The sequence below is a fragment of the Halichoeres trimaculatus genome, unplaced genomic scaffold (assembly GCF_033239565.1).
Source record: "Halichoeres trimaculatus isolate MK-OKI-2021-1 unplaced genomic scaffold, fHalTri1.1 fHalTri1_scaffold_11, whole genome shotgun sequence".
Lineage (NCBI taxonomy): Eukaryota > Metazoa > Chordata > Actinopteri > Labriformes > Labridae > Halichoeres > Halichoeres trimaculatus.
In genome coordinates, this window is record NW_027437189.1 from 9,258,970 (window position 1) to 9,283,384 (window position 24,415).

Here is a 24,415-nt window from a genome sequence, read left to right on the forward strand (position 1 = left end):
CTATCTATCTATCTATCTATCTATCTATCTATCTGTCTATCTATCTATCTATCTAGATTGGTAGCTATGAGCACATGTGGAGAAGAGAAACTGAAACTTCAGTATCAATCTCATCACATTATTTAAGATTGATAAGCACAGCACTACTCTTAACAATACATATAAATATTTGTTTTGTATGAATGGATCAAAGAGCCGCACACCGAAAGGCAAAGACCCACATGGGGCTTGCGAGCCGCAGGTTGGCCACCCCTGTTCTACACAAACCAGAGATCGTATGAGATCCATTATGTCACAATATGTTGGTCAGGGGATGAACTTCTCTAGTCTATAGATATAATATAACTTAGTTATAACTGTTGCGTGCAGTATACTCAAATTTACAATCTCCACTTAATTGAATATCTTTAAGAATGCAAAAACACAGAAAAAACAATACATTTTTAACAATTGGTAATTAACTCAGGCAGTAAGGGGTTAAAGTTACACTGATTAGTATCATTTATAAATGTTGCATCAGGCATATTTGCTTGTATGTTTGCTTATGACATCTATTTATGCCGATATTCATCACAGTTAGACTCAGTTTGGGAAAATTCCAGAATACTAATTTATGACATTTAGTGTCGGTTTGATATTTATACATGTATATGACCAGGTTAATGCAGTCAATATAAATTCTAAAAAATCCTGTTAAATTTACCCATAATTTGAAAATTCCTGTTAAAATCCAAGAGTTCCCAACTTTGAAAATTCCCAGAATTCTGCATACCTTATGAAGACACAATGTTAGCTGAATATAGTCTTAGTTTTCAGTGATGTGAAGCTGTTTCTTTGACCTTGGACAAATGTCATGCTTATATACTCAGCAAAGCAAACCTGGTTGAGACTTTGTATATCCAAAGTTTTTGTTTCAATTCAGATTAAAAGCAGCAACCTGTCGCCAATCAAACATATCATGAAACTGATATATGTGAATTAAAACTTTTTAAACCATGATGTCACATTAGTAAAGCCATTAATGCTTCCCAACACAAAGCCCCTGTATTGAATAAGTGATGAACACAGTATGAACACAGCCCTCTCCTGTAGTCTCCCTCTGAATCTTTCTACCTGTGTGCCTTGCAGCTGATTGTTCACAGAGTTAAAGAATCATCACATCGTCTGAGGACACTGGATTAACTTGGTCCTAATATCCTGCAGAGTCTGTTTGAGGCTCGAGTGAACAGTGAAGTGAGAGATAAACCATAATGAGTTTGTCGTTATTAATTGCAGATAACACCGAATCAGTAATTTAGCGTGACTTTTGTTTGACTAAATATTACAGTTATGTTGATGAATTTTTAATGAAGACGTAATCTCAGCTCCTGCCTGTGATGCTGAAATCGTAGTTCAGGTTTAAGAGTTGCATTATGTGTGGTTGTGAAATTAGAAATGAATGGTGGGCAAGTGCAGATTTATCAGATTAAGTCAACACACTAATTTTGAAAATAATAATGTGCTGCAGGCTTTGCTTTCACCTCCTTGGCTTTTAAATGAAGTCCACAGAAATGTCAGAAAACTACACTTTTCAGCCACACGATCAGAGTCTTTGGTTAACTGTAGAAATGTCTGAGTCCAGCTTTTATTTTATCACTCATTTGTTTGTTTTTCCCATGTTTTCTACACTTTATACCCTCAGTTTGAGTTAACCTGCTCTTACCTACCTTTTATGTATAGACAGAGGCAATGTTGTATTTCCCATAAAAACAACCGATAACCTTGCTCATCAGTAGGGGTGGGTACCTTTCACTTTTGAAACAATATGGTACCAATTCCCGGTACCTGGCAATTGGTACCGGTACTCATCGGTACCCATTTTTGGTAATTTTGTGTGTTTATGTAGTAAAAAAATATAAATTTGTTTAATGTTAGACTATAACATTTTTTCAATTTAACATATTTATCCTTCAATATATAACCTTGCAATGCTGTGTTCATGTCCAGCATGGAAAATCTCCTACTGTTCCACTCCCTCACAGTCACTAAGATGCATTTAGGTACCTAAACATGGTACCTTTTGGTTTAACGTGAATCGGTACCCTGTACTTTTGACAGAAATCAGTCGGTACCTATAAAAGTACCTAATTTGGTACCCGTCCCTACTCATCAGACTGGCTCTGGCTGTCTTCAGTGTGTTGCTCATTCCATCGAATGTTGTCATTCTTATTCATCAATTATTTAAACATTAGAAATAACAACAGAGACAAAGATGTAGGGATAGGTACCTTTCACATTTGAAATGATATGGTACAGATACCCGGTACCTAGTAATCGGTACCGGTACTCAGCGGTACCAATTTTTGGTACATCTGTGTGTTTATGTGGTAAAAAATATCAATTGGTATAATTATGAAAATGTAAATTCTTAAATTCTTAAATTAATTAAAAATATTTATTCACCATTATATAACCTTGCAATGCTGTGTTCATGTGCAGCATAGAAAATCTCCTATTCTTCCACTCCTTCACAGTCACAAGGATGCATTGGTGCTTGATGCAGAATTTGGTTGGTACCTATAAAAGTACCTAATTTGGTACCCATCCCTACAGAGATGGAGATTGGTGATCCCTAACCATACAACTCTTTGAGCAGTGGTGGTTTCATACCAGCTGTTGATTTCTATCTCTCACTTCTTCCTGTGGGAAACAAATATCAACCTGTTTCAAATGTCGAACACCGTTTGCTACGGAGCGACCCTGCAGTTCGTCCACATTGATGAGAAAAGACCAGGGATAGCAGAGTACTGAGGTATTTCACAGAGAATAAATGCCTTTCTCTGAGGTGTGTATGTGCCTCTGCGAGGGAGTCTGTCTCTTAGACCGCGCCATACAACTGAATGTTTCAGTGGCCCTGAAAGAAGAAGAGAGAAGCGAGGAGGAGGGGAGCTGCTGTGTCTTTAAAGCCGCTCATTTTGTCTCCTAAGGTTAGAGGTGAAGACTCTCAATGCCTCCATCAGGGCAGCACAGAAAGGAAAGTATATCTCAAGGTTAGCACGCCAATAGATTTTTTTCTAAGAAGTGTGTGCTGGAGGATAAAAACACTTGCGTCAAAAGTTGCCTTTTGAGCCTCTGAGGCACAGTTTTTCTCCATTCACGTCCAAGTTTCTTCCTCCTCGCCATTCTTTCTTTATATCACTAAAAAAAGGAGGAAAAAAAAAACATGGGTCAAAGTGAAAGAGTGTGACTTAGCCGTGCACTGATCAGACCCAGAAAGAGACACTGTCACCATCGCTCCATCCGCTTGTCCACCGCTGTTCATAGGAGGTGTGTTTGTCCGAGTGGACGTGGGAGAGACGCTGTGGATTTATCTGATCTTACATGCCATCAGGTTGAGCAGAGCTCTGCTAAACATGACCTGAAGTGTGCCGGCCCCCAAGCAAACGCTGCTGTCACCTCGGCCAACCCGAGCTGTCATCTCTCAGGATGGCCCACGAGAGCTGACAGCTGTGGCGTTCCCAAAACAAATCACTGCTGCGTTTGGTAACACTCTGCGTCCCGGCGATTTAGCCTTCACCAAGACTAGAGTGAGAGCGGCGGCTGCTAATGCTCCGGCTAATGCACTGCCTGCCTGTACGTGTGTGTATTCTCTGCTTTCTCCCTCCTGTGTGTGTGTGTGTGTTTACAGGAGCTTATATGCAGTTAGGTTTGTGTTTTTCAGACACCTCGTTGATTCAACTTAGCAATACACACATTTCCCTTTGTCTGTTTCCCTCTCAGCCGTCCTCACCTGAATCCCCTCCTCTGTGTCAGCTAAAAATGCCTCAACCTTCTGCATACAGCAGAGAACTCACATTTAATAAGATGTGAATACACCGGGGCAGAAATCACCAACATCTTGTTTCAATATCTGAAACCCCAAAAGCAAGAAGTTGAGTTGGGTTAATATATTCCAAAAATTTAAATCTTGAACTTTTTCAAGGCTTTCATTTTGTAAGAGACATAATAAATTATGCCTGTATCCCCGTCACGCAGCTGTGAATCCTGTCAATTAATACTGAAAAGCTGAAACTTCATTCGCTGACAGCTGAGCAGATCCACAAATTGTCATTAAGGGTCTGTCTCTCTTTTTTCTCTCTGTAGTTTTTTCAGAAATACTTTGTGCTCACAACCTAGACCGAACAGTGCAAGATCAGAAACACCGAGGTGAAGGTTCAAGAGTGAATTTTCGTCTTAACTAGACAGTTGATTGAATTTTCACGGTCGCAGGGGAGATGTGGAAAAAAATAACAAGGAACTGAGGCTGTGTTTATTGATAAATGTAATGGTAAAGTGGTCTGTACTAAATGAGGTGTTTTTTTTTTCTCCCTCTCAACTGTTTTGTGACAGTGTTACGCTTTTTAACTGACATTTTTAATGAGCTTAAAACACACACTCTATCTCCACAAATACATGCACACACACACACACACACACACGCACACAAATGAACCTGTCAGACACGGTTTAAACAGAGATTTCTGACTATTTGCAACTGGGCTGTTTTTAGACATCAAACTACAGCGGTTGAGATGTGCTTTCTATTGATGTCATTGTTTTTTATGTCACAGTCATTTCTCACATATCCTCACCCTGGCTCGTGTGTAAAGGAGTGGTTCGACTAAATTTGCTTATTTTTCCCCCCTTTACATAAAGATGAAAACCGTCATTCTGAGGACAGGGTGTGAATTCAGCGACTTCTGTCAACCTGAGCGCGTTACTTTAAAGCCTCGTTATCTTAAAGTTTGTAAAAATGGGTTTAATTCGGCCACATACTATAATCTTAATCTTCTACTTTCCCGTGAGCTGAACTGGTTTTCTGTCTCTGTGCTCTCCCAGCAGACGTTTGGAGGAGAGGCTTTTGTTCAGCTACACAGATGAACAACAGGAAGGAGGACATGGAGATCTCCTCTCACTACCGTCAGCTCCTCCGTGAGCTCAATGAACAGAGGCAACACGGCATCCTCTGTGATGCCTGTGTCATTGTGGATGGAAAGATCTTCAAAGCCCATAAGAATGTCCTCCTGGGCTCCTCGCGCTACTTCAAGACTCTCTACTGCCAGGTAAGAGACCGCTCCGCTCAGGGACACTGCCGAGGTCTGTTAAGTGCTTGTTTTCTCTCTGGTTGTTGTGGTTGTGTCTTGCAGCTTTCCTGCCAAAGTCAAGTTGTGGACAAATAAGGAATAAAATGAAACACCTCTTCTTGTTTTCCAGGTTAAAAAAGGGGCAGAGCCTCACCACCAGACTACTGTCACTCACCTGGACATAGTCACAGCAACAGGCTTCAAAGCAATCCTGGACTTCATGTACTCAGCGCACCTTGCCCTCACCAGTAAGAACGTCATCGAGGTGATGTCTGCTGCGAGCTACCTGCAGATGACTGACATCGTCCAGGCGTGCCACAGCTTCATCAAGGCCGCGCTGGACATCAGCATCCGCTCCGAGATGGCTGACGAACTGGCTGACTTTGAAATGGGAGCTGTCGCCGCAGCTGGTATAGGTGGAGGCGGCAGCGGCGGTGGAGGAGGAGTTGGTCTAGCAGGAGCTGGAGGTGTTGTAGGCGCAGGTTTAGCAGGAGTGGGAGGAGGAGGAGGGATAGTGGGAATGGCATCTGAAGCTTTGGCCTCCATAATGTCTGGTCGAAGCACCTCTCCTTGGCTGGCTCGCCGCACCAGCCCCGCCAACTCTTCTGGGGACTCAGCCATCGCCAGCTGCCACGAGGGAGGCAGCACGTACGGAAAGGAGGACCAAGAGCCCCCCAAGAGCCATGAGAGCCAGGAGGAAGCCTGCCATGACTCCCAGCCCGCCTGGCCGCACGACTACAGGCCTGTCACCGTCAAAGAAGAACAGGTGTCCCCTGCCTCCTCCTCTCATCCCAGGGACGCTCCCAGGGGGGCGGCTCAGAGTCAGGGAGAGCAAGGTGCTGGAGGGGCTACAGGAGGAGGTGGAGACGGATCCTGGCAACCCCTGTTAGGGTCAGGGCGGAGGAAGAATCGCAAGAACAAGGACACAGTCAGACATATCACCCAGCAGGCTGAGAGGAACTGGGACAGGGAGCGGGACAGGGACAGAGACCGGGACAGTAGGCCTGGATCTCCTCTGCCGTCCATGTTGGCTGTGGCTGGATGGAACTACAACGGCCAGGAAATCCCAGGTAAGACACACACCTGCTTTTTTTTATACACTTTTATTTTGATTCTTTAGATCGTGCAGCACGCAGATCTGACAGAGCGGTCGAATTGGGTCACAGCTTGGCACCAGTGAAAGCAATCCGTGTGTTTCCAAGATCCAAATCCTGTTTTTATAGTGGATTTGTGGGTCTGATAATGAGTTTACCCGCAAAACAACAGGTGGATTTAACCTGGCAGTGTGGACGGAGGCCAAAGAGAAGCCGACCTGCACTTCTTTGAGTCCACAGTGTTTCCTGGAGCTGCTGTTCTTTCATAAGGCTCCTTCTTATCCCGTCACGTCATTAGCAAATGACTGCTGAGATAATAAGATTAGGTTAGATAATTTGGTGAAACTGTGGTCTCAACTCTCCACCATAGAATAATCTAATTTATCTCTGCTTCTATCTTAGAAGAAACCTTTAAAATAATCCCACTTTCATCTTGTAGTTTTATTTATTTGAGTTCCTCTCATGATATCTTGCAGGACTTTTACCTTTTTGAATTCTGCGTGGATATTTCAGTGCATGTCAGCCATCCGCACAGTTCACTGCTATAAATGACCTAGTTTCCACCTCCGGGGTTGAGATTAGCGAGCTTCTACACTAACGTGTGAGGCCTAAGATGATTATCTCAAATCTTGGGGGTGTGAGGTGAAGCCTAGGTAAATTCAGACGGATAATACAATCCTCATCTTACTGCAGTTTATGTAACACACACTCCTACGTGAACAAGAAAACATACACTCACTCAAGGCACACGTGTTTATTTCAAGAAAGTGTCTCTTGATCCTCAGCCTCGTGGAATAGTTCAGTGAATTCCTTTACACTAAAAACTCATCCAGAAAACACTTAGCACCGCGCGTGTAGGCGTCTGTCTCTGTGTGTAAGTGTGTGTGCGTATGTTTGCACCAGCGGGCCCAAGGCGTCGATAGGTAGATCATTAAAAGTAAGAGAAGCTAATCCTGGGCGCATTAAGGGAGTTGGCTGTGAAATGGGCACACGCGTCGCACAGCGAAAGAAAACAGGATAATTGAATTGACCTGGGTCACTGCACGGATTACCAGCGCGTCCTCGCCATCCCAGGCTCCTCCCCCTCTCTCTGGGGTTTAGGGAAGGACCTTCTACAAAGGGCAAGAGGAGGGAAAAGAAGGAGAGAAGGAGCGGGGTAATGAGAGAAAGAGAAGCAGAGACAAAAAAAGACAGGCTGAGGAAACGGAGCATCCGTGTGGGTTTAGGAGGGTTTGTCCGCTTAGCCTCAACTGTCCTCAGACCCAGATTTTCTAACCTGTAGTCCGGCCTTGTTAAGCTGCCTGAGTACATCTCGTCTTGAGCTTCAGAGTCACACGCTTGTGTCACCACAAAGAGAACGGCTCCATTAAACACACCGGTCACTTTCTGGGTAGAGTTTAAGTCTGACTGTGGTGAAGCAGCCATTACCCAGAGGGCTGTTTTCTCACCTAAACTTTAGAGGAAGTGTAGTGTTCCTGCTGGTGTACACTCACCTGGCGTTCGCCAAAAAAATCAACCATTCATCCGGCTTTTAAATGGGTTTCGAAACTAGGAAACAAGAGCCACTGTAATGGAAGGTTATCACCTCCTCCTTCAGACCAGACCTGACTTTGCCATTTAGCGGTGAAATATCATGTTTCCAGTGGGCTTACATGAAGATAAACAGTGGTAGTGTATGACAGTGAGGATTGGTTTCACTTCATTGTGTGTTGAGTCAGTACTCAGGAGGTGGTTTTTGTGTGCTTAAAGTTTAGGGGGTTTGCTGAACAGGTTTTGTGGGTCATTATCGGAGCCTGTACGTAAGGTGGTGTGATGTTTTGTTAATGGATCAGCTTTTCTACTTCTCTCCATGTGACGCCCTTAACATGAAAACCCTTTTGAGTAGGTGACTTTTGTTGGCGCTTACTTTTGCCAAGTCAGGGTCAAAAATACTCAGGATCTGGACGAGCTTTTGAGAGTTTAAGCCTTAAGTCTCCTTAAGTCCAGATTTTAACACCTGCAGTTGGAGATCCGAATCAGATGTACAAGCATATGGGAAGAATTAAAAAGTGATGTAGGGCTCCGGTTAAGGCTTGTAATGACTACACAGGGCTACTTTCAGACATCGGGAAAAGAAACATCTAGACAGGTCGAGATGAAGTTTAGAAACAAGGAATTTTCATAAAACTAAATAAGACGCACAAACACTTTCACTTTTGTTACAAGATAAAATCATCAAAGAATTCTTGAAAACTCCCAAAACTACTATCAAAAGCACCATCAATCAATCTTCTACTGATGAACCATTTCTCATCAGGTACCTTGACTCGTCACAGCAGGTGTACCTAATTTCACTAACGAGGTCTCAGCTAACGAGTTGGTTGTGTTCCTTTCAGTGTCTGTGTAAACTGTGATGGCCATACAGCCGACACCAAGACCCAGGATGTGACATGCCTCATTATAACATGACTATTGATCACACTAGAGGTTTCCTGCTGAGATGTTTCATTTCCAGATAACTTATGGGTTTTTTTAAGACTATATTACAGAGACAGTATGGGGCGTAGAAAGGTGTGGATATTGAGTCAGTGGCGTGCACAGACTTTTTGAAAGCGGGGTCTGCAGCACTTTCTGGCCTCTGAAAAGGGCACTAAGCTCCTTTAAGACATGTTTATATGTTATATAAAAGGCACATAATATGATTTATCATGCAGCTTACAACCATAAACTGTAAAAAAATAAAATGGATGTAATCTTGCTCAGCTCGAAGTGAGTTTGCCACAAAAACTGCTCCCCCTGGTGGCTGCCTGCAGTATAGGTCAAAAAATCTCTCTCCAGTCATTCCAGATGGGCTGTGGTCAAACTTTAACAAAAATTAATACTTCTTGTAGAAATGTTTCTCATGTCTGATAGATGAGGCGATCTGAAGATGTCATTGAGCTGCCATGTATTCAAGTCCTCTTTTTTCTGAAAAAGTTTTGTTTTCATTAGTCATAAGAGATTAAAAACTAGGTTTTACATCACGTTTAACAATGATTGACAGCTGCCGTTCTTGTGTATCTTTTTGGGGATTGTAAAATATGTCGGGAGGGAGAGCCAAGAAGTGTTTAGACTCTTGAAAGAAAAAGATTATTATTATTTTTGTCACCAGAATCCACTCAAATTCTCCCAGAATCCCTCTTCTGCGCAGACTCTGGCTGCACAACTGCTGCCAATGGCGGCACCTGTGGCTTCAAAACCGTACTGGAGCGACGCCGTCCACTCTATATACAGTCTCTGCTTACAACAACAGTTTTAGGGCTAAGCAGTTGAATTTTGCCAACAAGACGGCACATTAGCATGCATTTTTACCACCCAAGGGCCAGTTTAGTGTGTTTTGCCAACTAGGGGGGCACTAAAGCACATTTTGGCTCCCAGAATTTAACCACTAACTATCACCTTATAGTTTTCTACATTTCTTCACACTTTTTAAGTTTTAAGTGTTTTTATTTTCCCAGACTGGGCCAGATGTTCAATCTTTCACTCAGCCTTTTAAATGTATGATATTGATATTGATTTCTGCAGGGACACTCAGAAGTTGGAATGTTGTTTTTAAAGTTCTGAATATTTCTAAAAAGTGCATTTAATTTGCTTTACATTGTTAATATAGTACCTGTGGTCTTCATATTGCTTCAGTTAGAAAAGAACGAGATTGCACTGGTATCTGGACACTACCACACACTAACTCGTAATGTGGCTGAGAATTGACCAGACTTAGATCAGAAACTATTTTTTCATTTTGCTGTTAAAGTCCCCGTTATCAAAAATCCCATGATAGGGAGTTATGGGGAGCATGGTGTTCAACAAAGCCAAGCTTTATGCCAAAGTGTTTGTTTTGCTTTGAAGTTAAGGGTCATTTCTGTTATTGCAGAGCAGGATTATAATAAATAATAAATCTTTTTTGAGTTTTCACAAAGGCAAAGGAGCAAACATGTCACTATGAAGGTATGTGTTTGTGTAGTGGGACGATGAACATAAAGTCCAGTCGTTGGTTTCCACTACAGGGATGTGGAATAAAGTGGAAAGGGCACCTTCAGTCTGAGATTAGCTTAATTGCTTCATTCTTTATTGATGAGAAGTGCTTTGACTCACACACACACTCACACACACATACACACTCTTATACGTATGTGATTGGTGTCCATGCTTTACTATTAGAACTGCTTCTATTACACTCGACGCAGCGGCTGTTTGACTGAGGATTTGGCTGGATTACTGTGTAATATAAGGATAATATATGGCTGTGTAAAGGCTCAGTGTATTAGCGCGCAGCCGTTTCAAAGATTTTTTTTTTTAAATGAAAATGCCGTGTGCTCGTGTTGACATAAACAGCTGCAGGAATTAGGATTTGTTTTCTTTAGATCCCCTTCTCCTGCAAACATCTGCTGCGTTCACTTGATGACATTATCGAGGCCACTAAGCGCTCAACTTCCTTCCCTCTCCCTCTCTGTCTCCTTCTCCCTTCCCGCTAACGCTTGATCTCTCCCTTTCTTCCGCTCACCTTGTCTGCTGACACAAACATTTGAAATCATATACATGAATTGGAAAGGGAAAAAAAAAAATCAGCAATGCCTGCTTTCCAGTGATCTGATCGTGTGCTCAGAGTTTGCTGCACAATACTATATTAGAGATGACATTTTTTGGAGGAGGGGAGTTTTAAATAGTCTCAGCTTCTCCTGTCTGCTTATGCCTTTAAATAATTACCTGAAATTATTTTTAGTTTGGCCCCCGCTGCTTCTTCTAGACCCGGATTAAAAAGAGACTTCGTATCAGAGGCGGAGTGTTTTTGAAAATCAGGCGTCAGGCTTTTTTTAATATTTCAGTACATTCTCCTTTGATGCCTTGTACCAGCCTCTGCTCTGGTAATTCATTAACTGATCGACTGAAAATGAGTTGACAAAAATGATGATAATTAATTGATCATTTATTAACCAAAGCATGTGAGACATTTGCTGTTCCCAGCGTCTCTAATGTGAGGACTGGCTGCTCTTTTTCTGTTTCTCTTGACTTTTAATTGAATATTCTTTGCTCTCATGTTTTGCAACACAGGGTTGGAAAAAGATGAGCATCTTGAGAAAATTTAGACTAAATAATGAATAGAGTAGTTAAAATATTAAACTAAGATTAAGAAAAAAGTTGTCGTTGCTAGACTCTGTGCTGTCTGTTGTGTGACGTGACTTAAATACAACATCTTTACCGACACGACAGGTTCAAAGGCCGTCGAAGACTTGTGTTAGTTCATGCTAGACATGGAAGTCATACCCCCCCAGCTGTTATCAGCTTACGTCCCATCACTCCGAACCAATCACATCTCATTTTAAGGACGCAGCAGTCCGTTTGAACGAGTCTTCCCTCTCATGGATCAGAGGTCAAGCAGTTACCTTCACCCCAACCTCCTCTAATATAGTTTTAATGTGCTTTTCCTTTTTTTGCAAAACACTTCCTGGAATGTCAAAGCATGCTGCTCGGCTGACCACAGGAGCATGTTAAGAAGCAGAGATCTAAAGTGCAAATTAATCAACCCCAGAAAGCCCTTGCTTGTACTTGCCAAAGGTCCAGGTACTTCAGGGGACAGGGTCCACGATGCTGAATGTTTTTGATCAGGGTGTCCATGTTGTTTTATAAGTCACACAAAGTCCACAGTAACATAACTTTTGCTTGATTTAATAACTCCATATGTGGATTTTACACCTCAGTGGAAATATAGACTACACCAGGGGTGGCCAACCTGTGGCTTACGTGCCGCATGTGGCTCTTTGCCTTTCGGTGTGTGGTCGATCCATTCATAAAAAAATATATATAGTAATGAGTAGTTGTCTGCCAATCAGTCTAAACAAAATATATATAGATGCCAACGTTGGGATCAGTTGGGATTGATACTTAAGTTTCACTTTCTCTTCTCTAATACGAATTGAAACAGAAACACTCTTGCTTTGAAAATTGGAAATGTATTGATTTTCATTTTATGTCATTTTGTTTATGTGTCAGTGGAAGTGCGTTTATAAGACCACGGGTGTGATGTGTCTTTCCGTAGTGCCGCGGTAATTTTTGTGGCTCTTGGTCTCTGACTGGTGGGCCACCCCTTGACTACACTCTGCCACAGGAACCATTCAGTTCTTGAAAGAGAGCTAAAAGTTCCTGGTACTTCTGGACTTAGGCCATGTCCACATGTAGCGAGGTATTTGGGAAACTGCATAGATTTTTATACATTTACGCCTGTCATCCACACAAAACCGCAGCTTTAGGTGACCAAAAACAATGTTTTCTGAAAACTCTGGCCAAAGTGAAGATTTTGGAAAACTCCAGTAAACAGAGTTTTCGGTTCTCAAACGTCACAGCTGAATGACGGGGGCTCATTCTGATTGGCTGGCATAGTTTAACATCTTGAAAACACTGACAAATATGGGTTTGACATGCCTCAAGCTGGATTTGCCCGCTGCATGTGGACAAAAGTATTTTTATATACATTCTTTTTTGATACCCGACTACATGTGGACATAGCCTCAATGGACACTATGTTAATTGGGGAGGCATATAGAGCCAAAAGGTAATCAGACTGTAAAGTGAATATTATTTGTCTATTTGTTATTCTAATAGTTCAAAGAACTGATAAAAGTAACTTATTTTTACTTGTTCAGCAGATTTATGTATTCAGACACATTAAGTGGGAGTTTGGATTGGTCATGACTAACGCAGAACGGAAATTGCATCACAGGTGTGAATCATATGGTGTAAAAAAAAAAAAAAAAAAATTCACCTTGCTTGGTTCGAAGTGAGTTTGCCACGAAAATTGCTCCCCCTGGTGGCTGGCTGCAGTATAGGTCAAAAAATCTCTCTCCAGCCATTCCAGATGGGCTGTGGTCAAACTTTAGAAAATTAATGCACCTCATAGAAATGTTTCTCACGTCCAAATATTGTGGTGGCTGGAAGATATTATTTGGCTGTCTTGTATTCAAGTCCTCTTTTTCCTGAAAAGTAATATTTTCATTAGTTATAGAGGTTAAAAACAAGGCTTTACATTATGTTTAACGATGATTGACAGCTGCCGTTCTTGTGTATGTTTTTCGGGGATTTTAAAATATGAAGGGAGGTAGAGTCAAGAAGTGTTTAGACTCTTGAAAGAAAAAAAAAAGTTATTATTTATGTCACTCAGCTCCACTCAGATTCTCCCAGAATCCCTCACAGTCTCTACTGCGCAGACTCTGGCTGATAAACTGCTACCAATGGCGGCACCCGTGTCGGGGGTATTTTGGCCTCGAAACCTTACAATGGTAAACGGCAGAGCCACGCTGTCCACTCTTTATACAGTCAGTGGTGTTAATGTACATGATAATAGTCTTAAAGTTATAACACAAAAAATTGAAGTAACCTTAAAAGCTGTCACTGGAGTAAAAACGAATTGAAAGAATACAAAGAAGCAGTAGCTGCTGCTAGCATCACAAACAGGAAGTGAGCAACTAATGACCAAATCACAGAGCTCACAGCACTTTATAAACCACCTTATTCTAATTTTGTATTTTACCAGCTCATGGTGTATTTAAAGAGGTATCCAGAGTTTGCCGATGTATCTCTATACATTCAGATCAGAAACACGAGTGACAACAGTTGTCAGCATGTGGACATGTGATGTTTGTTCATGTGCTTAGTTTGACTGCATGAAGACTGACTGCTCCATGTCACGGTGAAACACATTACGTTGATGAGTTGATGAGCCAGAACTGTCTGTTTTATATATGTGTGTGTGTGTGTGTGTGTGTGTGACTTTAACCCAAATGAAATAACCTGCTAGTATCACTTTTCAGTATTGGATCAAATAAACCCATCTCTATGTTTTATGTCTTGGTTTCCTGTAAACTCCAGACATTATTCGACACTTTTATTTATAGATAAATATCCCCAGGAAGCACCACATGAAACACACAGCGCTTCGTTTTTAGTCACTTAAACATGCTCTCTGAAAGATGTTTTATTCTGGAGACAGGGCCCTTTCACTCAATGGTGCATTAAGTCTCACACAGAAAAGAAACGAGAGCTGCTGAAAACTCGAGTGGAGGATTGATTTCTCTCCTACTTCCTGTATAGTTGGGGCAAACACCGACTTGATCTTCATCCCACATTATAACAGCTCTGGAAATACTTTTTGTTTCTTTTCTTTTTTTTTTTTCCTGGTATTAAAATCTCTCCCTCACACACACACACGCACACACACGTACACACAGAGACGGTGACCTTTTGTGGCAGCTTGGGGGATTTTGGCAATCCGGTACATGGCCGGTGTGATGTTCTCTCTCTCTCTCTCTCTCTCTCTCTCTCTCTCTCTCTCTCGCTGTCTCTCACACACATACGCACGCACGCACACACACACACACACACGCACACACACACACACACACACACACAGAGCTTAGAGCATGTGATTATGTAGACGTGAACAGTTCAATCACACGTGGGCTGTTCTTTCCATTTCCCTCTAGCTGTTGCACATTGATTACATCGAGATCTTTTTTGAAAATCCAACATCTTTATCTGAGTCTCTTCCTCTCTGAGCTGCGGCCTCAGAGTTCCCCCTCTTCAACCACTAACACACACACAGTAATAAAAAAAACACACACAAGTGCATGTTAAAAGTGAAATCATCCTTCCCTGGAACCTCTTTCTGTTTTCACACCGAGCGTTCAAGTGCTGCCCGCCTGGTCTTGTTCCCGTGCAGCTCGGTCCCCCTCCTGGACTCACCTGTGTCCTCCTGAAATTGCCCTCTAGTTTGCTCTTCTGCACAAACTTTTCCTCTCTTTTTTCCGCTCCCTCCCCTACGCTCCTCTCCCTAAGTCTCGGCAGTCTAAAGGTGAACACTTGAAATAATGAATCGGATCCCCCTTTCGCCCCCTTCCTCTCTGTATTCCAGTTAAGACTCTCCCCATAGTATTTGCACTTCATTAAACTTGAAATAGGTTTAATATTTAAAACACCTGAACACATTTCAACCCCCCTCACCCCTTGCACATTTCTCTCTGCGTTTTCTCTCCCTTTTTCTCACCTCAGTTTAATAATCTACTCTCATATTTCCTCCCTAATTCACTCCTCCTTCATTAAAAACCAAAATAGATTTAATATTTCAGACTGTGTGGACTTAATTTTTTAACCCCTTACGCTGAGGCTTGCTGTTTGACACGCACAGGTTGGATAACTACATCATTTTTAGGCCTCTCTTTCGCTGTCTTCTCCTTCCTTTCTTTCCTTTTTGTGACTTCTGGTTCATCTTTCTCACTTTTTCCATTGCCACTCTATTATCTCTTCTGTCTCTCGCTGTCTTTGTGCTCCAGTCCTCTCTGTGCGTCTCCCCCACCCCCTATTTGCTCTCCCTCTTTGTCCTCTTTGACTGCACAGATGATTTCAGCCCTTTCCTCCCACCCTATTGACTTTTGTGGCCTGCTCACCCCACCTCCCTGAGTTTCCCCCCTCTCATTCCATCCTCTCCTTCCCCTTTTCTGTGCCCACAGTCACTCCACCCTCAGTTGTGCATATTACAGAGCTGAAGACTTTTTTTTCTTCTCTTTTGTGGATTTCATTCCCCTTTTCTCCTCTTTCTGTAAGCCCCGACTAGATTAAAGAAAAAAAGTTCAATTATCACCATCATAACCAATCAATTCTCACCGCCCACCAGCCGTCTTTGTCATATGACCTCACATCCTGGTGGACATTGTGGGCAGTCCACCAGCTAAAAGCCCCTTCTTCTTCTTCTCCTACTCCACCACCACCACCACCACGCCATCACACCATACCACACACACACATTCACACAATTTTTCACACTCTTGCTGTCTGTCTTTTTCTCTCGCAGCACTCTCCATCTCTCTCTCAGTTCTCAATACTGACACCTGCTCTATTTATAATTCTCTGGCTTTAAAAGAGCCATTTTGGACAGGAAGCTGCCCCCTCCCATCTCCTGACCATGGCTCTTTTCCAAAGCGTCAACACCCCCCACTTCTCCACCTCCTGCCCCTGGAACAGGCCAGAGAAGAATTGCTGGGTGGAGAAGTGAAGGAGGATTGAACGTGTGTGTGTGTGTTTGCATGCGTGTAGGGGAGTTAAAGATTAGCCATCCCACCCTGAGTGCACCTGGGTTGGGCCCATGTGTGAGCTTTTTCCAGCAATGACCACACACATGTCATGCACACACAACCATACACATGAAACCCCTTTCTCACATCCACAAACCTCTCATAAAATACCTGTACTTCCCCTTTATTTCACTTTAAAATGTTGGTGCTTTAACTCACACGTCATGCTGTCAAGATATCTCAGGTTTACGAACCAAACTACCCAGAATGCATCCTGACAGGATGTCCTGTTGGCACCGTGCAGAGGTGGGTGGGTCAAGAGGTTTTTGTGGTTGAACATTTACAGCAATAGTACCCCCTGAGATAAATCCCCACCCCTACACTTCAACACACACACGTCTCACACACACACACACTAACTCTTCAAACTCCGTCACATCATAACCCAAAATGTCTTCACATAGATTTATCAGTGAATGTGGTTAACTTTGCAGAACACACACACAAACACACCCTCTTTCTCTCTCTCTCTCACACACACACAAGGGATGACAGCATTTACGTCATGCCTTTTAAAAGAGTGATGTGTCACAGGATGAATGAGAAGATCTGAAGGCTGAAAAAGGAGATATCTGTACATTCGTCTGTTTGCGAAACTGTCCTTGGTTGCTTTTTTGGACATCACTTTGTGAAGATCACACTGGGATGGAAATTTACAGTAATCCCTGTACTAGATTACTCAAAAAAAAACCAATGAACGAATACAGGACTACTCACAAATAATTGTTATTACCTCAATCAAGGAGGTCATGTTTTTGGGAGAGTTTGTCTGTGAACAACACAACTCAAAAACTAATGAATGGATCTTGATGAAATTTTCAGGAAATGTTCAAAATGGGGTTAGAAAGAAATGATAACATTTTGGAGGTGATCCGGATCAACATCTGGATCCAGGATTTTTTTAAAGGATTCTTTATCATTGTGAGATAGGGCCGTTTTCACCATATGTGTTTGTAACTCCACCATAAATGGTCAGATTGCTTTGCAAAACAAAACAAGACAAGATCACTATAATTTCTGACAGATGTAAAAGTATGATCCAGATCCTGGCAATATTCTGGATACTAAGATCTGGAATATGAAATATGTACTGGGTCATCATAATTTTCAACACTATCAGATAACAAATTATTGTACAAACCCGCAACTAACACCAAATTGTAGGAGACAGTCTGCTGAAAGGAAGTATAACATTAAAGTGGGACTAAAGAGTTGGTGACAATCACAATATGCTTGGTGGAGGTCTGTGCTCTCTGAGTGCTTTTCTAGTTTTTTTTTTTTCCACTACCATAAACAAAAAAAAAGGGTCCACTGAACACGAACCTCCTGGTCTGTAGTCATAAACCTGACAAACACTTTCCTCACTCTTTAAGCTGTTGTTCTCCGTGGTAGTGGCTCCTACTCCAGCTTGACACGCGCCATCATCTCTTCCATCAAACCTTCTTTTTCCACAAAACTCAATGGGAGCATACCTCAAGCTAGTATTTTGTTTATTAGCAGGCTAATTTACGCTCTGGATTTGTCACAACAACGTGCTAACATGGCTATAAACACACATGCTTTAGCATCAAACTACACTGCCTGGCCAAGAAAAAGTTGCCACCTGGATTCAACTAAGCAAATAGGTACGAGCTTCCTATTGAATTTACTGCATGGAAGATCATCTTTCAGCTGGTAACAAGTTATTAAACCCCAACTGGTGCAATAAGTTGCTTCTCATTTCTTTAACAACCATATGGAAGACACATCCCGTGGTCGTGGAAAAGATCTTTGTCTATTTGAGAAGGGTGAGCTACAAAGATTCTCCCAATAGCATGATCGTGGCTGGCAGAGTCATACCCCTTGATCACTTTATTCTGTATGGTTTGTCACTCTGACAACTGGAGGTCAGAAAAACTTTCTCTTTCAACTAAGAAATGCAAAAAAGACTTGTTTAAATGTTGATAGTATCTTTTTGTTGTGTTATTCATACTATAGAATAACTTAAAACTTGTGTTAAGTGAACAATGCAGAAGATGAACGCCCCCACCCCAAAATCGTATGCTAAATTGCAATCTCAATATTGGTCTAAAAAAAATCGTAATTAGATTATTTTACAAAATCGTTCAGCCCTAGTGACCGGGGATCACTTCAACTTTTGGTGAAATCAATAAGACATCATTATTACGGATGGATTGGCCACCACAGAGTCCAGGCCTTAACCCCATTAAGAATCTTAAGGATTTGCACAGCGGTCAGACTCCACCATCATCAATGAAAGATCTTAGGGAAAAGTTAATGCAACACTGGATGGATATAAATCTTATGAGATTGCAAAGGCTTATCAAAACAATGCCACAGTGAATGTGTGCCGTAATCAAAGCTAAAGGCAGTCCAACAAAATATTACAGTGTGTGACTTTTTTTTTTTTTTGGTGGCGACCTTTTTTTGGCCAGGCAGTGTAGTATTTCTAGTGTTTAACACCACATATCTTGCACTGCACATTAACGGAAATCACTTTTCTTGACTTACGTTGCAGGTGCACCAGTCAGTTTATGCTTTTCCATTCGGTGGAATATGTTCCCTGAGAGTTGTTGCAGCACCCTTGTTTTTGCTGTAATCTGGCTTGGTGTGCTCAACTTGTGAGAAGTCGTAAGAAGTCATACGAATGTATCCCATTAATCATTAGACTATCTTGTTTAGGCAAAAGTTAGACAAACACAAAAAGCTGGGTCACGCACACAAAGCTGTTTGAGTTTAAGTTTTGTAGCAAGCAACAAAATGTTCCTCAAATAATGTCCCCCATGTCCATCCCCGGCTTCTGCAGTAATATTTTATTATTATCTCCTGACTCCAATCCCCTCGTCAGACATGGAAAACTTTACACTGTGAGGGACATGTAGCTTTGAGAAATTTTAGGGACATAGCTGAGAAAAAATGTGAAAGATGCTTTATGCAACTTTTGAACGGCAGATATTTTGTTTGTTTGTTTGTCTTTATTTCATTCATGATGACATAAGAATATAAGTACAATACTAAGTAAATCTCAAAATTGATGAAAATGAGCAGAAAGAAGAAAAAATCTGATGGTACCTGCCCCCTCACTCACAAAATGATTAAATAAACACCTAATCAGACAAAATCAAAAATTGCGTGCCTTTAGCTTTGCATTAAATGTTTTTACAGAATGATGATAAGCAAAGCAACCCCAAACTTAGGAACAAAATTACATCAACAAAAGAAAAACAGAACAAACATTTTCTTGATATAAGTGATAGTAATATTTTGCCTTTTTATTCTTATTTGTGTGTTATGTTTATTTGTTTTTTTGTTTAGATATTTGGAGGCTAGTTTAAAAAAATGATGACTTTTTTCTCCTAGAGTGACGTCTTAGTACTAAAAAAGTACTTTTAGATCACAATTTTGGTAAAGTAGTATGGAATTTTGAGTTACATTAGGGTTAAAGTGGTGAAAAATCACTGACACATACATCCTGAGTGAAGGCGCCTCACATCATCATAGCTTTGTGATCATGCAGCACGTCGCGTACATGCATGGAACAAGTTTGATTCCTCTTTCCTTGAGAAATCTGTGCCTCTCAGACAAACCACACCTCCTCTTGCTGTATGGGAGATCCTTGCTGCAGCTCTTCTCTTGGAGACATGAGATGGAGATGTGATGTGCTGTGAGCTGGGATGCTTCTCTCCTCCACTGATCTGATAGCCAGTAATGGGCCCTGTAGACGCGAGTCTGGCAGCACTGCTCGCCGTGCCACGTGTGTCACCCTGTACCCAGCATTCAACGAGAGTTAGCCGAGCGCGAGCAGCCGGAGTATCTCGATGAATGTGTGTGAGGAAGAGTGGCAGGTAAACTGACTGGCAGATTGACTGACAGGAAGGAGCAGAAAGCTGTAACTTTCATGAAGAGTTTAACCTCAGGAATAAAAAAACAGCTTTACAGTAAGCCTCTGGCTGGGTTTTTCTCCCGTCTTCAGTCAACCTGAAGTTCCTCTTTCCCGCTCTGTTTATTTTAGAAAGGTGGCTTTGTTCTATTTACTGTACCCACTCCCTCAGCGGCCTCTACCCCCGTCAGACCAGTTAGAGAGGGGAGAGTCGAGGAGGAGGAGGAGGGGGAGAAAGGGGAGGAGGGTGCATGATGTTTGGACAAACGGACAACCCGAACAGGATATAGAGGTCTACAGCCTGTGGGTGTGTCGGTTTGGCCGAGGCTCAGCTCACACACACACACACACACACACACACACAAAGAAACACACACATGCACACACAATCGTGGGAGTGTTCCCGCTGGAGGGCAAAGTCTCCCTTCCTCTTACACATTCATTCTCTCCTTCCATTCCCCCTTTTCCGCCGTCACACCCCTCCACACCTCCTTCCTTTAGACCTCTCTGTCTCCTTCATCCCTTGTTCCTTCTCTTGTGAAATACCCCCCCTCGTCCTCCTCTTCCTCCTCCTCCTCTCGAAAAAAAGAAAGTGTTAAAGACACAGAGGAGTTGGCCAACAGCAATGAGAAACTAGGAGGGAGAGGCCAAAATCACCACAGGGGACAATTATGGCTTGGGCTGTGTACATACAAGTGTGTGCGTGTGTATTTGTGTGTGGTTCGTTTTGGGTTTGATAGTTATAGAGGCGTTGAAAACAGTCCTGGAAGCTTCTATCTGTCCTTCACAACTATCTGTCCCCTCCTTCAGCCTCTGTCCCTCCTTCCCTCTGTCTTTTTAAAATGTCCTTTCCATCCCGTAAAATTCACACTGTCACTTCTGTTTAAACTCACATCCTACTCTGGAGCTATGGCTGCTGTTTTTGCACCATGCATGTGTGTGTATGTGTGTGTATGTGTGTGTGTGTGTGTTGAGTTTCATATTGTGTCCAGTGGCTTCAAATAAAGGCAGCCTGTGGGTGACTTCCTCTTCATCATTAAGATCTGTGAGCTGCAGTGTGTGCGAGGCTGTGAGACCAAAACTTCCAGGTTCTGTTGTTCGTGTGTAGTCAGATTAAAGTCAGCAAACACTGCGGCTCTCTTTGCTCAATTGAAGCTTCTTAACAACTTTCAGCTCATTGTTTTGGTTTTCTGACCTGCAGCCATTACTTTTTGGTTTACTCTGAGTCTAATTAGATGTTTTTAGTTAAAAAAAAAAAAGAATTACATCCCCATGAAGCTGAATTACATTCAAAGTTAGCAATTAGCCGCTGATAGTGGGCAGTTTGGCGTATAAGGAAGCTTTTAATCAATGCTGATGTTGCTTTATTAGTGTTCTTTAAGATCAACATGTCACTTTGAAGATATCCATCCATCCATCCATCCATCCATCCAATCATCTTCCACCACTTATCCGGATCGCAGAGGCAGCAGGGTCATCAGCGAAGACCACCTGTCTGTTCTTAGTCACCTCCACCAGCTCTTCTTACCGGCGGGTTACCAACGCGTTCCCAGGCCACTAAGAGATACTGTTCTTCTCCTCCTAGCTGGGCATGTCTGAAACATCTTCCCAGAAAGGCTTCCAGGGAGGCATCCTCTACCTCATCTCGACCTGGAGGAGCAGGAGCAGAGGCGCTACTTTAAGCTCCAAGGAAGACTCAAGCGGCAACCTCCGGTCTGAGAATATGAGACAATGCAGAAGTGCTAAAATCTGCTGTTTCTCGAGTGTTCGCCTGAGGCTGGCTCTGGAAGTAGTGGAAGTCACATACACACCAAGCTAAAAAAAGCTGTTTTTAAAGCAGAAATTAACCTGTTTACAGCCTGGTTCAAAAACGTCTCCTGTCTACTAATTTTACGACTGGCCCACTGTACGGGGGGTGAATTTTTTTCTAACACGGCCGTTCAGAGGATAATAAGAGCTCCCCCAATAAGAGGCACAGCTGAGGGTCACGTGACCGACAGGCACCCTATGGCTGTAGGCGAAGCCCTTGCCACTACCAATATGGCCGCTATAGCCGATGTGCTTCATTTTTTGTTTCAGAAACAGACGGGTGACGTCGGCGAGACTACGTCCATGTTTTGTACAGTCTATGGGAAGACTCCATGGCTGCCACCTTATTGTGGTTGAGGGGTTTGAGTGCCTCAATGATCCCAGCAGCTGTTTTGTTCTGGGCAATTGCCCCTGGTAGGGTTTTTCATGACAACTGGTCCTAGGTGAAGGGACAACAAAAGTGGAGTCATAGGCTCCCTATGAAGAAAGATGACAGGGATCAGCTTATCCTGACTGGAGAGTCACTGGAGCTCTACCCTGGAGCCAGGACTGGGGTTGGGGCCCACAGGCGAGCGTCTGGTGGCTCAGCCTTCACCCATGGGGCCTGGTCAGACCCAGCCCGAAAGGGTGACATGGGTTCATACTCTTGGGGACCCAACCCCTACGAGAGAAGCCAGTGGGGTCTGGTGCAATCAGGGGTGGGTACTGAATTAGGTACTTCTTATAGGCACTAACCGAATTCTGTCTGTAGTACTGAGTCCCGATTTATGTAAAACCGAATGCTACCTTGTTTAGGTTCCTAGATGCATTGCAATAAGTTGTAATGCATATATAAACATTACAAGTTTATATTTTGAGAAATAAATGTGTTAAATTCAAAAACTCAGAGATTTTATTATTTAACAAATTAATATTTATCACATAAACAGAAAAAAGTACAGAACATTAGTACCATTGAGTACCACTACTGATTGCCAGGTCCTTGGTACTGCATTGTTTCAAATGTGAAATGTACCCATCCCTTGATGAAGCATAGACAGGGCAGCATTCAAAGGCGGCCTTATCCCTGGTTATAGAAACTGTTTTTTGGGACCTGAAACACCCCTCCATAGATATGATGATTATATCATTTTAACTGTTTTTTTTGGGAAGTTTTTGAACACTCATCTTTTTTCTGGATTAAATCAACAGCTGTTCAGATTCTCTTTGCTGTCCCCTTTGCACACTGAGGTTATACCTCAACATCGCAGCAATGTTCTGTCATCATAATGTTTTCCTGTTTTTAGAATTTAACATGTTGAGTATTTGTATTCCAGCACCTCTTAGCCTCTGTTACACCTCTGCTACCAGCTCAGAAGCCAAACTACTTAATGTCATTTACACTGACTTCCACCTGGTAATGCAAAAGAAGCTTTAATTACTTCTCTGGTGTAAGCAGAGAATTACCCTGAATCTAAAGATGCTTGAACTTCTTCTCTCCATATCCTCTGCACATTGTTATTAGATGTGAGGCATATTTTACAAAAAGTGTCCCCGCTTGCTTCTGTTCCCTTTCCCCAACCCCTTCGCCCCTTATCACCTGCATGTCTGCCTGTCCTCATTGTTTGCACCTCTCCTCCCTCTTTGCTCCTCTTTTCCTCTCGCTACCCTCATACACCAGCAGCAGCAGCATACAAAGAAGCACTCCATCTGATCTTTTTGATGTCCTCCACACTCTATTTCAGCCTCTATCAATCGCCATCTTGAGTCAGTATCACTGAATTTTGCATTAGCTGGTTGTGGGTTGGACCTCCTATCACAGAGACGCCCTTTATTTACTAATCCTTAAGTTGAGACGTTGTTTTACCTTTAGTGAAATACTTTGAGAAGTCTTAAGAAGTCTTGGAAGAGAAAATGATACTTCAGGACTGCAAGGTGATGACTGTTGAGAAAAGTGGAAGATTGTTTCAGTTTTGAAGTAGATGAGCGCGTGAGAAAGCGGTAGAGACACTAAATGTGTGTTTGCATATGTATGTAGTGTAATTGTCTGTGACCCTGGCAGGTTCTTTCCCTTTCGTGGTTAGACAGTTTGTCCTTCCCATGGTTCCTCCAACCTCAGAGACACCAAGCTTCAAGGTTTAGTGTGTGTGTGTGTGTGTGTGTGTGTGTGTGTGTGTGTGTGTGTGTGTGTGTGTGTGTGTGTGTGTGTGTGTGTGTGTGTGTGTGTGTGTGTGTGTGTGTGTGTGTGCAGGTGGGGGTTAAGACTTGGTTTGATAACACGGGACAGCCCCCCTCCCTCCTGTACCCCTCTGCTCAGGCTATGATAAGAGGAGCCAGAGCAGTCTGTGGGGGTAAGGGATTCCTGTCTGGTACAACAACAGCAAAAAAAACACACATACACATAAGAAAAGCACA

The 24,415-nt window shown here is 42.5% G+C and overlaps 1 protein-coding gene across 3 annotated transcripts in view; it reads left to right on the plus strand.

Annotated features, from left to right (window-relative positions):
- zbtb46 (zinc finger and BTB domain containing 46) overlaps positions 1 to 24,415 on the plus strand; it is an 85,491-nt gene that overhangs the window by 23,952 nt on the left and 37,124 nt on the right. For 2 of the 3 annotated variants that reach the window (XM_074681396.1, XM_074681395.1), the window contains exons 2-3: positions 4,858 to 5,081; positions 5,233 to 6,172. In XM_074681396.1, coding sequence (XP_074537497.1) covers positions 4,896 to 5,081; positions 5,233 to 6,172 — 1,126 coding nt within the window. In that variant the 5' untranslated portion in view covers positions 4,858 to 4,895. The remainder of the gene's footprint in view (positions 1 to 4,857; positions 5,082 to 5,232; positions 6,173 to 24,415) is intronic. The other variant, XM_074681394.1, reaches the window with a different exon arrangement.